The sequence below is a fragment of the Epinephelus lanceolatus genome, chromosome 20 (genome assembly GCF_041903045.1).
Source record: "Epinephelus lanceolatus isolate andai-2023 chromosome 20, ASM4190304v1, whole genome shotgun sequence".
Lineage (NCBI taxonomy): Eukaryota > Metazoa > Chordata > Actinopteri > Perciformes > Serranidae > Epinephelus > Epinephelus lanceolatus.
The window spans coordinates 17,720,104-17,738,566 of record NC_135753.1 but is presented as its reverse complement, the minus strand read 5'-3'; the positions used below and the strand labels follow the sequence as shown (position 1 = coordinate 17,738,566).

At 41.7% G+C, this 18,463-nt stretch overlaps 1 protein-coding gene across 7 annotated transcripts in view; it reads right to left on the bottom strand.

Moving 5' to 3' along the window:
• Window positions 1-18,463, bottom strand: part of cacnb2a (calcium channel, voltage-dependent, beta 2a) — a 97,079-nt gene that overhangs the window by 16,038 nt on the left and 62,578 nt on the right. For 3 of the 7 annotated variants that reach the window (XM_033639169.2, XM_033639171.2, XM_033639172.2), the window contains 5 exons: window positions 12,829-12,948; window positions 4,833-4,955; window positions 3,522-3,658; window positions 3,336-3,412; window positions 2,873-3,006 (listed from right to left, as the gene is read on the bottom strand). In XM_033639169.2, the coding sequence (XP_033495060.2) occupies window positions 2,873-3,006; window positions 3,336-3,412; window positions 3,522-3,658; window positions 4,833-4,955; window positions 12,829-12,948 (591 nt within the window). Of the gene's footprint in view, window positions 1-2,658; window positions 2,679-2,872; window positions 3,007-3,335; window positions 3,413-3,521; window positions 3,659-4,832; window positions 4,956-12,828; window positions 12,949-17,536; window positions 18,318-18,463 lie in introns of those variants that run through there. The other 4 variants (XM_033639174.2, XM_078162959.1, XM_033639170.2 and 1 more) reach the window with 3 other exon arrangements.

The following is an 18,463-nucleotide window of genomic DNA, read 5'->3' as shown; positions in this document are numbered from 1 at the left end:
CGTTGTTGGCTGACAAAGATTAATAATATCCTAAAGGGAAATGTTAAAATCTGAATAACTGCTAATGACGGTTGGTTCTGGTGAAAAACAAAATGACAAGTGAACAGTGTAATTTTCTTTTTTGATGCAGATTATATTCCTCTGGTGTTGTTACAGCTACTGCCATGTTTAGATACTCAGAGTCATGTGTATAATTTTGGAGAGACTGTCGTTTTAATTTGTTTAAATTGTTTGCACACTGCTTTTACATTCTGTGTGCGTCTGACAGCAAGGCGGTGAACCTGATGCTGCTGTGAGTCCCGGGCGTCTGGCAGAGCAGCATGTTTGAAGGATGTGTGTGGATGTGTCAGCGCACTGGAGGAAAATTTAAACACTTTCTCATCTTTTAGAAACGCGGTCACAGTGCATGATCTAAGTTGAAGCTCTGTTGGAGAGCAGACAGCTGGGAGGCAGAGGGTTGACTACTTAAAAGGACTGTTGATTATCATATCCACCACACAGTATTTTTTTTCACTCATTTTCTTCCCTTATTTGTGCGAGTGTTTATGCTGCTCTCTCAGCCTGTGTTATCTTTATGATGAGTGTTTTAAGTAGATTTCATGTGTGCTCTTCCTCCTCTCTCCACTTCTAAGGATTTTCTTTCTGTCTAATGTTTGCTGTCGTCATCATGCTTCCCTTGGGACTATGTGGGAACTGATGCACACTACTGTGGACTAACACAAGGGTATTAATGGACAATGTGGTTTGGCACAAATGCTTCTGGTAGTGCAAGTTAAACTTTGCATCACATGGTTAACGTCAGCGTAGTCATGGGAAAACTGTCATGTATTGGCATTTTACAAGGTTAAATCAACCTAAAGCTGGGGGAGGCTGTTTCATTTTGGCGTCACTGGGTGAAAATCCCATAATAAACTTGAGCATATTGTATACAAGTAGTCTGAGAGAAAGCTTCTGCATGTCCTCTTGGCTCTGTGTTCAGGCTTTAGAAAATGTAGATCTGATGGGAGACTTTGGCCACTCACAGGCCATTTTTAGAGAGAGGGTGTTTCTGTTGGCTGTTCTGTGCAGGTGTGTATGTGCACATCTCTTTGGTCAAAGCCTGACTAAGTGGCGGAGAATCCTGTAGAGACAGTTGCTATTCCAGCACTGGTAACAACTGACTGTACTGCAAGGCAACCCAAAAAAGGAAGACAGACTTATCAAAAAGAGAGTCTGACAATAAACAAAATATATTACGTCAATATTGTCGAAGTGAATCGCTAATAGCTTTACTAACAGTTAAGCCTTCTGCTAACTGGAGCCAAAGTCTCACAGCTGCAGCTTCATGTTCATGTTTATGTAGCTAATGTTAGCAAGAGCCTTGAATCACAGTGTCCTCCGCCTCACTGCCCCGCTGTACAAACCACTTTGGTGGGAGGAGAGCAGGCAGAAGCTCCAGAGACAGATCCCCAGTCAGTGGCTGCAGCAACATGAATCCAGCCAGGGGAATGAACAGCCATCAGGTTAGACCTGGTGTTGCTGCTGGCCACCAACCTGTTGTGACATCCAGCACTGGGGGGTTTGCACTGGCTGAATTTAAGCCATCTCCCAAGCTGCTTCTGCCTACCCCAACTTTAGTTCATTCCTGTCTTTAAATGTGTGAGGAGATTTTTGTTGATTTTATATAAATTATAGCGCACTGCAAATACATCACGTTAATGAAACATATTCATTTGAATGTCCTGATGTTGATTTTCTACAGCAAAAGCATTAATTGCTGCTGTCACTGAAAAAAAAATCAATAAAAAGGTTTTAAAGCCATATTTTTAGGCTTAATACATCAAATGCAAAATATAACACTTCATAAACACACCTACACCTTTATGTGTGAGTTCACTGAGGCCAAATGGAAAAATAAATAAATAAACAAATAAAACAGAGTCAAATTCCTTGTATGTGTTCACATATAGTTAGCCATCAAAGCTGACTCAGATTCTCATAGTAAATGTTACTCACGGTGAATGTGTCTCTGTTATGTGGTAAAAACCAAAAAGATTAAGAGAATAACTCACATTTTGGGACATATGCTTATTTGCTTTCTCATCATGAGTTAGATGAGAAGATTAATACCACTCTCATGTTTGTCTGTTAAAAATGAAGTTACAGCAAGCAGCCACTTAACTTAGCTTAGCTTAGCTTAGCTTAGTATAAAGACTGGAAACAGCTTGTCTGGCTCTAATAAAATAATAAGTATACAAAGTAACATGCTGAATCTCCTTTGCTAAATGAAAACATGCAAAAGGAAGTTGCTGTTTTATGAGCGGTTATGTGCTCCTGTCTCTAGTATCATATCTAATGGAGGATATGAGAGTTGTATCAGTCTCCTCATCTGACTTTTTAGCATGATAGCTAATAGGCCTATTTCCCAAAATGTTGAACTATTCCTTTAGAGTCAGATCTTATTAAAAAGGCTGCCCACACTGAGCTCTCACTCCATCAGGATTACAGGTTCACTTACACATAAACAATCACACACACACACAGAGGGGATTGCAGGAGCAGTGAGTAGGGTGAGAGGTCAGTACAGAGCTGAGTCTCTATTGAGGGTTTGTACAGTTCAGACCACAAGAGGTCATCCCCAGACCCTGCTGAGCTGGTGCACTGCACACCACGACTTACCGACTTCTGCTTCTGCTTAGCTGTGGTGAGACGGAAGAGGAGAAAGAGAGAGGTTAAGAACAGGCATGCATGCTTACAGAGGGGTGCACGCTGAGGGATGAGGACGGTGTTGTAGACAAACAGGACGGACGCTGAGTGAAGCCAAGCAGGCATTTAGTCAGAGACGAGCGGACGGACAGGACAAGAAGAGAAGGCTGGGTAGTCCAGGGTTTACCTTCTTAAAAAAGGGCATTCGTTTCTCTTTTGCTAGGGGTGACATGACAGTGTTTGGACTGGCTTTAGGGGAGCGCAGGTTGACTGGAAGCTCATTGTCCTCGGGGTCTAAGTCTGTGGCGTCTATGTCAATGGCTACGCATACAGACAGACAAGACCACCATCACACAGGTGAACACAGGAAGTCACAGGTAACAGGGTACACTTCTTATTGACAGTAGCACAGAACTTATGCTACAACACATTGACAGCAAATGAAACATGTAAAAGAACAATTATGGCCATTAAACATGTAACTATGAGGAAAAGAACAACATTACTGCAGGTAGAACTATAAAATATGAGAAATCTAAGTAGCTCTACTTACCTTCAACTTGAATTCAGTGTTTAACAGTTGGTTTAAAGATCAAAGAATCTATTAAATGTAAAGCTGGAGTTTTACAATCACCTATCAAGCTACTCACCAGACGAAGGAGGAGTAGATTTCCTTGAGTTAGGAACCACTTCACCTAAACTAGAGGATGAGTTTGCTCCCAATTTACTGAAAAGAGAAAATGTGTTTGATGTGTGAGATCAACACCAAGTCTAGATTTAGTTCAGCCGATCTCCCAGCTGAGACAGTGAACTTTGGTGCAGATGAGGGTTTTCACCTGGAGTGGAACTTGCCCTGTTTGGCTCTCTGCTCCTGGAGGATACGCGTGTTTTCAAGCTTCACTGGACTGGGTATAAAACCGATTTCACAGCCTTCCTTCACCAGGCGTCCTATCCACCAGTCGTTGTTGAATTTCTGCGCAAAATAAGTGGAGACAGTTATATCCTTGTTCTGATCGTCATCCTTATTTCTCTCAACGTCAATGACTACATTCACATGTATAAAATATTGCAGTTTTTGCCCTTATTCCAAAAAAAAGGACAATATTCCCACAAAGCTATTTACATGGCTGTGTAAAATAAAGATTTCCATTTACATGCAGCTGTGCAGTCTCTGATTAATGTGCCCTACACCCTAAAAAATAATGGGTCAAGTCGCTAATCCAGTTTCAGGGGATGGGGGTATTTCTGTGTTTTTTGGGGTTGTTTTCCAATGCAGAAGGAATAATTACCCAGATATTAGTTCATGAAGCTGACCTTTTGACCCCTATCCACAGGTGGCATGTTAATTTTAAAACTGGGTCAAAATAACACATTTTGGGGTGTTACTGGACACCCAGGGGTTTTTAAATTCATGAGTACTGGGTTGGTGCTAAACTGACCCAGTACTGGACACCACGATTGACTCAAACTGGGTTAAAAGAAAAACAGTATTTTTTTTTAATGTGTGGCATCAAAATATGGAAAAGTGGAACGGCTGGAGCTGCTTGTGCCATTTTGCCTCTTTGCTTTAAAATTTTAAAAATTTTAAAAAAAGTTTTACAGCAGTGGGGGGCTATTCGACAGTACGAACACAGCCTCCCACTTTGATTCCTTCAACCGCCTTCTCGAAATGGCCAGCATTACGATATCTATCCTAAAAGCCTGTTAGATAGAAGTCTTTCATAATGTTTAAAAGTGTGTGTGTTCCTTCTTCCAACAAGAAATGTGAGCTTTTCTTTTGGGCATGCATCTCTACCACAGGCTTGCAATCTGTTGGCGAATCAGTTTATGTACAATGCATCCATGACAACACACAGAGCGGACCGTAAACACAAGAGGCCATGTGTTGCACACTGCGATTATAGCTGAGAGTTGAGACACATATTCCTAATGCACTGTACATGTCCGAAGAATGCTCCTAAAAGCTTTATGTACCTGCATATCCCTCATGTCTAAACCAGAAAATTCCTCATCTGGAAAACAGAACATGCTGTTCACATGACCCATATCGAATTCAGAGTACTTTCATATTCGGAATAATAGTGTGCATGTAAATGCAGTCATCACTGTCTTGAATATCATGTCTGATTTGGAAGTTGACCTCTCACCTCTTTGACATGGAGGAAGTCTTTAGCCTCAAAGGAGATGGCCATGCCTGGCACAGGGACATCGTCATCGTGACACGGGCTATAGTTGACATTTGTGCGGACAGCAAATGCAACTGGTTTGGTCTGCCGGGAGGAAAAAAGGAAGGAGATAAATAAAATGTCAGATTGCGCAAAAGAAATAAATGATAACCTAATATCCTGCTCCACAAGAGAGTGGTGACCTTTTCCTTACAATGTTAAATTTTTGATCTTCCAGTGCACTGTTGGTGAGCTGTGATTCTCATCTTTGCGCGAGGTGTAAAAATAACCCTGGGTGAGGGATACAAGTCAGCTCTGACTCATCCAGACTTAGTATCTCTCCATGAATGATTTGGCCACTGCACTGTCTCTCTGCTACAGGCTAAAACACTTTTATAATTCAGAGTGATGCAACATGTTAGCGTCTGCAGCAATCACCACCTCGACACTCATAGTAAAACAGGACTCTTGTCTTGCGCCTACTTGTGAGTGGCACAAACAGCACATGAATAAATGGTTCATAAATCAATCCCACAATCTTTACAATGGTTGAATCAATACTGGCCTTCCAGTCGAATCACTACTGACCGTCCTCTTAGGGACAAACAGTCCATTGAGATAATGCATACAGCTAATGAAATGTTTCCTGTACTCCTGCAAGCTGTGATATAACCACCCACACTGCTATCTGCCACATATGAGAAACAACTTTCCTTCCTTCCAGAGACATTTTTGCACAAAGCAAAAGCAAATCTCCTTTGCCCATAGTGACGCATAACATTTTCTACAAAAAGGGATTTGAATGAGATTTAATAAGGTCACGTCATGAAAAAATGTAATGGGAGAACCATATGCTGACAGACAAACCCTCTGATTTTAGATCTCTGCAGGAGTAGAATATACCCACAAAAGACACACATCGCTTTGAGACTTACATAAAACGCTTTTGGACATAATCTTGGAGCCAGCCTGGCGGTGATGGCAGCAACAGTTGGCAACATGGTCATGCCCTCAACCAGATTACATTAGCTCTGCCTTTGACTGTGTGACAAGCATGACAGGAGTCAGCTGAAAAGCCAAAACGAATGCACAGGGATATAGCTTAGAGTAATCTCCCAGCGTAGATTCACATGCTGAATATTTACCTGCAGGTGAAAGTGAGCAACGTGAGGGGAGGGGTGTGTGATACTCAGCTGGATGCCAAATTAAACCCACTAGATTTGATGCTGTAACTTAAGTTATACAGATTCAGTAAAATGCTTTAAATCTTCAATCTGGCATCCTGTAACTGGTTTCATCACAGTGGTCCTGTCTATCTGAGCAGATTGAGCGTCAATTCAGTGCGGTATATGAATCAAGGCAGATCTTCACATCTTCAATAATGTCAAGTTTTTTCCAACTTAATTACAGAAAATCAAGTTAATTTGGAATAGAAGTGAGCTTTAATTATCTTCCTATATTTTTAAAGCTGCAATAATTGGTTTTCAGGCCACTCGGGGCAGAGGAACATCACAGTGACCTGGAAAACACAGACTGTATTACCAATCACATAGTAAGGGACCTAATTCTTATAGAAAATAAATTCTAATATCTGATCCCTACAATTAAAGGAGATGTTCCTGATGGAGTCCAGGGCTCAACAATAAGGATTGTCCGATTGCCTGGGCCAAGTAAAATGTGCGTTTATATTTTTAGAGCTGGAGATGGAATTAGCTAAGGAGTGAGCTCTGTCTAAGAGCTGAAGCATAAGCAAGCATTTCAATTATCCTGAAAACTGTTTAGTTGGGTGGCATGAGAGTGATGGTTCCCAGTCCAAATTTCTCCTTAGTCATTAGTTCAAGGTCCACACAGTTGAATATATTCAGCGTCATACTTGCATTTGGCCATGTCGTCCAGCTAGTGTGCTCACTCTGTCAAGTAGCTGTCTGTTAGTCACTCACTCTGCAGCAGGAAACGGCACTTTAAAATAAAAGCTCTGGGCCAGAAATTCACTGTACTTCAAAATAAAGTGTGTTTTTAACAAACTTGACACATTTGTGGGTCACTTGCAGTCTATTCAGAATTGATCTGCGACCCACTTTTGGACTGGGTGCCACTGCGTTAGAGGATGTGGGCAAATAAAACAGGGTCATTATTTATGACAATTGCCTATAGTCTTTGTTGATATTTGACAACCACTAATGAATAAAACAATTTGTATATGGGCAAGTATATAAAGACTTTAGGCAGGTGGGTATCTGAACCACCTGCCTGATCAGGCAAGTAATAAAACATTAATGTTGAACCCTGGAGTGGTGAATCTGCACTCCGCAACGATCATCACTGTTATCAGCACAAGTTGTTGAGCTGCTTGAGACAAAACTGAGTTAAAAGAGAGTGAATATTGGGCTCACATTAATCAGGTGGACATTTGCTAACAAGTTTGAAATATCAACCTTAAAAGTGGTTAATGTTGTGTTCACAGCTTGTTCCTGCTGCACCCAAGTGGCCAATAAAATTGCTTACTGCAGGTTTAAATATCCAATGTGAAATGACTTAAAGATTAATATCCTTCATGCAGCACTTTCCCTTTCACCTTCAACCTTCAACAATGACTGATTGGACTTGCTTGGATCTGAATGCTACTCGAGATCTTTCAAAGCGATGCTCAGTGAAGCTCACTACTTAGAGAGTAATTCATCAGTGGCTGCAAGAGGGGCTTTACAGACACCGAGCGCTCTCTTTCATCATCACTGTCCACTACTGCCTCATTGATATACAACAGGTGTGAAGTGACTGTGATGAACTATAAGGGATTATGGAAATAATACATTAGTGAAATCCTCCTGGAATCATTTTCCTCATGCGGACAGCAATGTAAATATTCCATGAAGTGATGGTAGTAAGCTGGATGTGTGCGTGTGTGTGTGTGTGTGTGTTTGAGTGTGTGCTTGTGACACCTTCACTGGGAACATCATCCAATCCAGCGCCAGGACCCATAGAGGACAAAGTGTCCTTGGCTTTTGCATGCATTGAGTCACATGGCTGCATGAAGGTATGAGGTCCATTAGTACATAGTGTCTCATGGACCGCTGCCTCTTGCCTCCCTTCCAGCTGCTGTACTCGTCTTTATCCATCATGGCCGTCTGTCAGCTTTCTAAAGGCTTAATGACATTTTACAGACCTATAGGCAATCACACACACACATATATGTCCTAACATGCCACCTTGTATCACAGGTGACTGCAGGATTTGTACATAATGGCACATTTACAGTGCTGTAGAGTATCCCTACACCTCCTGGCTGAGCCCATACTGCTCTGTTGCTTCTTACGTAACACAGGCCTTCATTATGGATGCCATATTGACTGCAGTGAGGCAGGGAGAACGAGAGAGGCGGAGGGTTAGAGACCGGGTAAGAAGCGTGGGAGAAGGGGAAAATGGAGGAGGAAAAGAAAAGAAAAGGAGAGGAGATGGACAGAAGGATAGCACACATTGTAGTGCAAAAAAAGGAAGCAGAGGACAGGAAGTGAGAGGAGACACATTCATAGAGATAAGAGGCAGAGTAAGGATAACACAGAGATAACCAGCTCAAGAGAAGCCCTATCTGTAACTGGGAACCCTGGGAGGCAGCGCTATGGACCACAGCCAATTAACACCACACGACGCTCGTCACAATATCACATCGCACCATGAATATTTCAACAGATAGTACCTCCCGGTCCCCTCTGTGCTTGCAGTGACTGAGTGAACACTTGCCCTTGCTGTGGCTGATTTGCCATGTAACGTGCCACATGTCTCTCCATTAGCAGCACACTTAGGATCTCGTGCTATAAATCTAGTTTCCCACATTGTTTCACCTTGAATGTTGCGGATCGATTTGAAATAAATTTTCTTCAGCTGCGTGCATTGGCCTTAGGCCGTATGAGAGCCTGTAAAATGTATTATATGGTACGAAGGGAGCCATAACCTTCATTAATTTACTGTGGGAAGATATTTCCATAATTATCCAAGATTGTTTTAGTATATTGTAAGTATACACATAACCTAATGATACATGAAGGCCACTGCAGCTACCGGTTATTGTTTCTTTTTTGCCTGGAGTTTTTAGTTGGAGTGAGATTATGCTTTCTATTATGTGTTATCTACATTAATCGATTATGCACTAATCTAACAAGTCAGATTCCATATTTTATCCATTGTAACAAAACTTCTCAAGTGACAAAGTGAGAGAAATGAATCTGACTCAGATCTACACACATCAAAAAAACACTCCTTTTTCGTGACTGGATATTTTGGGGGCAGCTGACACAACCTGTAAACACACATTATCATGCTACTTTTGACTCTGTTGCGTTCTCCACCAACTCCTGAAGGAAATATCTGGTTGTTAAGCTGCTAAATGCTTCACCTTATTCAACAGCTAGTCGCTAACTTTGTCTGTCTGTTGGTTGGTGCTGAGCAGGGCTGTCTCAATGAACTCAAAATGGCAATACCCTGCTATTGACAGGCCAACTGCATGGGATGGCAAGTCACTCCAACAACCACCTGGTGAGGTATTATTCTGCGCTGAGTGCTGAATGTTTTAATCTTTCTTCTGGTTACCGAGAGTTGAAGATTATTCAATTTCAGGTAAAACGCTGCAGCCACTCGTCACTGTCACTTTTTACCCAGCTGTCTAATCACAGTGGAGAAGGGGCAGGGCAAATACCACAAAGACCAACCGTCACGTCACAAAAACACAACAATGGAGGAGAAATTAACACTAAATCCACACAGATGTAGGTCCATCCTCTCTCCCTATGTGCTTCAGCCTTTCCTTCATCCAGAGCAGTTACTCTACTTTGTGCTGACATTTTTACTACTGCAGATATTCTGTATCATACCAACCAAAGCATCTTAGCTGAAAAAACACCGCTTCCTTACTGCCCTTCATTGCCCTTCTGTATTCTGAATTTGACAATGAACAATTTGTTTTAAAAGGTTTAAAACATGTCATCTTTGTCATTTAAAATACAACATTATACCTGATAATAGCCTGATAATAAAGCTATAAAGCAGGATAAATGAAGTCATTTACAACAAAAAATGGTGGTAATACCACATATCACACTGCTGAGCCACCATTAGTTACCCTACAGCCGATGGGTCGACTGTCTACCAGAGCCTTTTTTTCTGAAAACAGCTGTCTGCTGTGGCCAATAAATAACGCTGATGAGAGCAGTGAGAGTCAACCAAAAATGTATTGTGTTACGAGCTGGAAAACCAAAACAATCAGCCTATAGATGGTGAAACGCTCTGTAGAGCTGAAAGAAACTGCAGAGTCGATGATTATCTAAGGGTTCAAATCGCTGTTTAATCTATAGTTAATACAACAATATTGATTATAGCAGCTTTGAATAGGTACAAAGCCAGTCACCTTCAACACCTGCATCCTGCCTTTGAAACAGATTACAGTCTCATGACATCAGTCTAGATGTGCCACTAATCAGGTGACATTAGAGGTCAGACTAAATCATCTCTGACATCAATGGGCCAACTACTGGGCCGAGTAGCTTTGTACCACAACTGCAATTGTAAAAGAGACCATGTCCCTGAATGGCAACCGCTGTTGCTCACAAATATATTTGTGAGTATAACTGTAATATATATCCATTAGATGTTTTTCCATCAGAAAATAGATGTGGACTTGACATCAACATGGCCGTACTTTAAAAGTACCCGAGCAATTTCGTATTGCACTTCCTAACTTCTAAGTTACTAGACTGGGATATCCGGACTTTTTGTCCCCAATATAGGTCAAGCTCCACAAACCCTTGATCTTCATATTGCAACTGTAATGCTCCCTCTCGGGTAAATGCCCTCACATTTTTAAACTGCACTCACATTTGAAACTTCAGTCTATAGTGTAGCTTTTTCTCTGAACATTTAGAGGCTCCAACCCTAACCTGAAATAACCTCTGATTATCTAAGACTTGACAAAGCTTTTTTGGAGCCACAAACATTATACAACCATTGTCACAGACTGAGTGGTACTATTACTTATTTTAATGTGTAAAATTGATTAAGTACCCATTTAGGGTCAATTAGAGAAAGTGGAGAGTGGTTAGTGTGTGTGTGTGTGTGTGTGTGTGTGTGCAAATACATGTAATGTAATGTGAAGCAGTGCATCAGGGCAATAGGAAATCTTGTACACAGCATCACAGGCATCAGCCCTATCCCCAGTCCTTATGAATATCTGTGGTATGTTAGGGAAGTCATTGTGAACTACTGCCCATAAAGGCTCACAGTCAGAGAGTCTGCACTTCCTCTGACCCCAGCTCACTCTCTCTCTGGTGGCCAGACCACTGAGAGGCTATTTTTTACCAGTCATCTGTCATGTAAAATGCCAGCGGGGGTAATCCATGCCAGGTTATCTATAAAGCCAACTTATCTTTTTAATTAGTGAGCCAGAGAGGGTGACTCTGGAAAATAACAACATAGATCTGCTGGAATGATCCGTCTTTGCCAGCTATGAGCTACCTCCAGACACAGTGCAGGAGGAAAATGTCTGCTCTAATGGATAGACAGCCAAAAGCTAAGCGCTTACAGCTAATGAACGTGCTAGCTGTTACAGACACTAAACACCCAGTGAAAGACAATACACCAATTATTCACTTGCTCGACTTAATATGCAAAATAGAAGTTATCCAATGAGCTGTAAAGCAGGAAGAGGACACAGTGTGCACAAAAGATTGTTGAATTATTTCATAGATCAAAGGCATAAATCTTAACAGTGCCAGCGATTTGAGTGATTCTGTGGAAGCGAGCGCTGATTGCAATTCCTGTCGCGCAAAGGCAAGCCTGCTCTGCCGTGTGTGTGTTTGTTTATATGCTGCTAATTGTGGCCCAGAGCAGGCGAGGCTTGGCTCTGATAAACAGCGACGCTGAGCCCTCTGAGGCCCCTAACTTCTCACATCAGCAGCCCCCAACAGCCCTTTCCTCGTCTTAGAAACCAGCTAAAATCAGCTCCTGCTTCTCTCACGCTCGCCATAGCCAGTCCTGCAGCATTTTCCACTAATCTCACCCCAGGAACAGTACAACAACATATGATTTACCATCATTGTTTTAATATCTGAGTGTGCGTGAGATGAGGGGAAGCCAGAGATAAGGAAACTTTGCTCTGAGTCAAAATTACACCAACTTTTAACAAAAAATTCAACCAGTATGGACATAGAGACTGTTTTTCTCAATGTCCTCCACTGAAATCTCACTGGTGAACCCCCCTTACCAGATTGAGAATACGATAGCTAATTTTCCTGCCATGATAAACATGTAGGCCTAAGAAATGAGACCAAAAAGGAAGCAGACGCAGCTTTTAATCTTCCAAAAACAAACCAGGCAGTGTAAAGTTTACATTATCATTTGACTGATGCCGGACATCATTCACTGAAGAATAATAAACCAGTTTTTGTCAGTGTACATAGACTTCTATACTTGTGGGGACCCCCACTGGCAAAATGTATTCTCAACTACATGCCTATCCCCTTTATCCCAAGCTTAACTTAAAACTCATTTTGACTTTAGGCCTAAAACCTAGTCTTAAAAGTGCCCTGTGGAGTTTTCTTGCAAATAAACAAAAGTCATTGGTCATTCTCACCAAAACACACTTTGTTTATCCTGTTATTTATAGGTCATAAAACATTTGCATTTTACATGAATTCATTTTTGCTATCTTACAGTCTTCTTCTTTGTTGCCTTAATTAAGACATCAATCCATAGTGCTACTAGTGGCCCAAACCTCTACAGGTACCTTTAACCCTCAAACAGTGCCTTGAAGCAGACAGAAAGTCCTCACTTTCCACAAATGTTCTCACTCAATTGATCACTGCCCTTTCTTCTCCAAGCCTGTGCCTCCTGTTCAAAATGTTCCTGACACACTCTTCGTGGCCCCCCAGAGAGCAGATGTCTCACGAGGTAAAAAGTGGACAGAGTGACCTTAGCGCTGCTGGACACCAACCTTGGCCTTGTCGAGCTGTGCCTGAGCCTGTCGCTCTGCCTCTCTGCGCACTGCCTCCTTATCCTCCTCGAGGGACACATCGGAGTCTGATGGACGGCTGGTGTAGGAGTCGGCCGAACCCTGCAGAGACACAAACATTAACACTTCAGCGGCACACATACACTGAAGCTCAGCTTTGTCCGTCTGGATTCACACTTTAAAAAACCACAGGTGTAAGAAAAGCAGTGGGCTTCACAGCATCTTGACTTAATTTGCTTTGCATTGCCCTTCCTCTTCATAGAAAAACTTTGCAGTTGAGCATCTGATGAGCAACTTACAAATGTGCAAAGACACCCACACACACTGAAGTGTTAAACTCGGATCATCAAAGGAATTTCAGTTGATTTCGTGAAATAATGAATGTAGAGGCTGTGCTCAATAAAATGAGCAGGCATGTGATTCTGCTATCAATCACAGCACTGCAACAACTTGAGGAAACCACAGGAGCTGATTGAATCTGCAGCAAATTATGGACACTTCCTCTTTTTCTGACAGAGGATGCCAAAGGACACAAAATCTGTCTGTCATAGAGTCACATCACCAGCAGCTCTTCGTCTATCCTTAGCTCTCTCTCTCAGCTGCTCGCCTGCAGAATTGTTGTGATCCTTGTGTGAGAAACACCAGGGGAAAAGTTGAAGAACACCAGTTCCCAGTATGTCTCTGTGTGATATGTGTTTGCAACAGATCTACTCATAAACACGCAGACATACCAAAGCACACACTGTTACTCCTGACTGCAGTGCACTGGTGCAGCCAACACTTACTTGTTACATACTACATGAAAACACATCATAAATAATTGCTGAGGTAGTTAAAGTAGTACCTGCACGCTATATAGACTGCAGTGTTTACAGTGCTCTACAAAAGGCAAGGAACAGTTACAACAGACATGCTTCGGTTGAAAAGAAACAGAGAAAGGCTTTTCAGTTTTCTGGCTGACTGTGTGGATACCATTTAAATGTCTTTTCAAACCACAAGAAAATCATTGACATAGACCATAGATAAAACCTAACTGTACGAAAGCTAAGTAGGTGGGAAAAACAGTATTTGCGAACAAAATGTGCTCTGTGAGCTTTCTATCTATCATGAAAACTACTTAACATATCAATTTGACATTAAATTCATTTAAAATTGTGATTTAAAGGTACTTTAACCTCACCAAATCATGAATTTGGTGGTGCTCTGCTAAGCTAAGCTACTTAGCCAACCTTTAGCACAACTAATTTAGCTGTTTTTATTCTGTGTGACCAGATTTAGCTATACTTTATTTGGGATGACAACAAAATTATCAAGAAGTTAGTTCATCACAATTCATACATTTTAATTACAGGACACAAAGAAGGGGTAAAAGAAAAAAAAGTACATTTAGCTTTAGGTGCAGAGAGCTTAGCTAAATTTGGCTCGTTTGTTTTGACTGTCTTTAGCTCCAGTCTCTTTTTTCTTTTTTAAACTGTTAATCTGTATGGCCTAAAAATATACATACACATGTAATAATTATATTTAGATAAAAAATAAAAATATTTGATTTTAAACAGTCAGATTCTGGTCTTAACTACATCTTGACTGGTGTAAATTTGCAGTTACTGCATTTTTGGTTTGTAGGACAACAGTGATAGCTATAGCTAACTGAAGTCAAATTTAACACTGATGAAAAACAAGCAAGTTTTATGAATTAATTTGTGGATCTTGTAATGAATCCAATACATATGCTCGTACACACCGTTCTACTCACTAAACCTGAACTTTGGTGGTACGTTGCTAAACTAAGCTAAGCTAAGCTAAGCTGAGCTAGTTAGCTAACCTTTAGCATGACTAGTTTAGCTGTATTTATTCACTATGATCAGATATAGCTACTGTTTTATCTATGTGGGAAACAAACCCACCAAGATGTTATATCATTAAGATTAATACATTTCACTTTCAAGAATTAACAGAGGGTTAAAAAAAAAAAAAAAAGTAAATTTAGCTTTAGGCACAAGTAGCTTAGCTAAATTCGGCTCTCTTACTTTGACTGTCTTTAGCTGTTTTCTTTGAAATTATACATTTATAGGGCCCAAAAATATGTAGGCCTATACATATAATTAATTGAAATAATGTATATACATATAAAATAAAAATATTTGTTTTAAAGTAGTCAGATTCTGGTCTGAACTTTGACTAGCACAATCATGCTTTGAAGGACAGCACTTATAGCTACAGCTAACTGAAACAAAATTTAATAAGGGCTGCACGATATGCAAAAAAATAAATTAATTCCAAAAATCAAACCAATTATTTTGACAGATACTGCGGATGCAATAAGGGTCGTTATTTTAGTGGGAATGGTAAATTTTGCAATTAATTTTTACTAAAAAAATATAAAAAATATGATGGTGTGATTTCTGCTGGGGTCTGTAATAGGGATGCACCGAATATTCGGTAACCGAATATATTCAGCCAAATATTGCAAAAAACCACACATTCGGTATTCGGTAGAATAAGTGAAAAGCAAGGCTGAATAATAGCAGCGTGTTTTGATAACGCAATCAAACAACGTGCGGTGACGGACGGAGTAAATTGTCGGCAGTGTGGCGATATTTTACTCCATCCGTCACTGCACTCGCATTTGCAACTAAAAATAGTTTTGTTCGAGCAAAATAAATCATTCAGCACGCTGTGTGAGTACAGATTTCAACCAGCAGCAGAAACGAAACGGCGAATCCCACCAGTTGTGGGGTTAACGGGGGTCACAGACACAGACAGGAATGTATTCCTGTCAAATACGGCGGCCATAGGCTTACTGGCGATGGAGAAGTCCGGCTCCAATAATGTCCTCTTCTTGGCATCATGACTGCCCAAAAGTACCTGGACAGCCGAGCCGTGGCAGCCCACAGGTATGTGGCGTGTCAGAGGGGAAACGAGTGGTTCACATTTCTCTCTTTGTGGCAGGTAACAGTCCACAAACCTCACCGCACTTTAGGGACTGTTCTTTACTTATGGAGGGACTGTTCTTTACTTGTCAGGGGATGAGGGTGGCTGGTTGATTTTTATTTTAATTATTTATTTTATTTTGATCCCCCCTATGTTAATCACTTATTGATGCTGTTTTTGAAGTATGAATAAGTCAACAAATAATTTATTCCATTGAAATATCATTGATGTATTATAGAAAAGTGATTTATCTTTTTATAAATGACAAAAGGCACATCTGCCTCATTTTCGCTGTGGTATCGTGATACTACTCAGAACCATGATATTTTCACTGGTATCGTACAGTGGGATCCAATTTTGGTACCGTGACAACACTAATCTGGAGGGGGTTCATCTGCAAATGCTAATGAAAAACTAAACAACGGTATTCAGTATTTGGTACTCGGTACTCGGTATTCGGCCAAGCGTTTAATTTTATTCGGCTTCGGCCAAAAATTTTCATTTCGGTGCATCCCTAGTCTGTAACAAACAAGCATGTTGTCTTACATCTGGAATATGATTTGCAGACCGGGGCATCTCTGAAGCACAGTGCTTCATATATAATGGTATGTTGTGACACAGTTTACCTTCATCAACAAATTGCATCTCCCACTATTTTTGGCCATAATGCAGTTTTGATAATATTTTGATTAACTGTGCAGCCTTAAATATAATGCTGGCAAAACACATACAAAATGCGAGGGAAAGTTTTATGTTTTCATTTGTGGCTGTTGGAATGACTGCAACACATTTGCACATACACTACTGAATCATTTCCCAGTGCTGCATATCACTTTACCGTATGTATAAATCATGGTCTAAGAGTAAATAAAGGTATTTTTTTTAACAAAGTGAAGGCAGTGTAAGCCTTATCCTTACCTGCACGCCACTATGCCACCCACACAAGGTCTTTCATTCATCTCACTGCACCATTACACTCTGCTGTCTGAGTTAAAAATAGCCTCCCTCACTCTGTGCCTGATTAGACTTACCCAGCCATCACATACATACAAAGGAGGATGTCCTCTCCACTTATATTATCTGACTTATGTATAGAGACTGCAAGGGTTGTTACCACTCATGATACAAGGTTATATATATTAATGTCCTGCGTCTTACAATGAAACCCTGCTGCTTGTCAACTGCCTCTGTGTCTCATCCTCCCTACTTTGTACCTGATATGAATAACTCATTTGAAAGCAACCTCATTAATTATCCATGTGTTGCTTTTGTTGTCATCGCATCCATGATCAAAATAATCTCCTAGTGGCTCTCAAAACATCAACAAGCATCTAAACCATGTGTAAAATACTGCTCAAGCTTGAGTATGAATGTGCAGCACTTCCAAATACAGCTATATATCCTAAATCAGCTTCTTATTGCACATTAGTGTCTCCTTTATGAGCTACATCTGGCCATGAAAAGTGCAGGTGAAAATACCTGGTATGATTATTCCATCAGGTCATGGCTAACGATGGGGCGTGATCAAGAACATCGTCCCAGTGGGTCAGAGGGAGGTGATATGGAGCTCTGCCCAGAATCTGACAGCCATAACTGATAACAACATCCAGCTTCTCATCATCACCAGGCAATACACAACCGTGCCACACTGACCCCAACACTGTGGACTGATGGATGAAGTAGAGACACACAGACTTGCACATGCACACACACACACACACAAAAAGAGACGATGTAAGCACACTCAAAATCTGCTTACACAGGCATCGGAGCTCTTGACGCGACCTCCCTTGGCTCGTTTCAGCAAGCGGATCCAGGTGGCCTTCATCAGCCACACTGGTCATTCAGTGTCCTGAGCCGCTGCCCCCCACTGCTACTGCTACAACTACACCTGACTGCACTACTGTGGTCACTTTTGCACCAGTGCTGCAGCGACCGTCACTGCTCTGGCTACAGGTACATTCAACACTGTGGCACCATGGACAGCTGGTTCCTGTTACACCTTGGCTGTAAATGCTACATTCATCTCTGGGTGTATTAATAGCCTTGAAGTTGGGGCTCCTTGTTTTGCTGCAGCTCCAGCTAGCTCTGCTGCTATCTGTAGAGCCACAGCTCCTGATCCTCCTGCTGCTGCTGCCGCTGCCAAAGATGGGGAATCCACAGGAGCTCTCTGCCCCGCGCATAATCTCAGCAGCTCTCTCTCTGTCTGCCCCAGTCTCTTTGAGTGCTCAGACTGCTGCTGCAGGTGCCGAGGCTGACTCCCAGTATGAGTCAGGTGGCAGCGATGCTTCTCAGCCTCTCGCTCAAGCTCTGGCTTCAGCCTCGATCTCCTCCTCCTCCTCCGCTGGTGCCTCCCCGTGCTGCTCCACAAGCGATGGATAACAGCAGTTTGTCTACACGAGTCCTGGTGTGGCTGCCTGTGAGCGACTCTCCCCCTGATGCTAATGAAGCTGCTGCCTCTCAGGTGCTGCAAGCTCCCTCTTTCTCACTCTCTGTGTCTCGTCAGTGCGTGTCCTGCACGCTCTCTCAGTGATTCTGCCTCTCTATCTCTGTCTTTATGCACCCCTCCTTCTCCTCCTCCTCTGTCACTCCCCTCATTTTTTTCCTCAGTTACCCCTCACAGTCAGTCCATCTGCTCAGTGTGTCTCTGCAGTGATGGAATGTGCAAGTGCTATAAGGATACTGT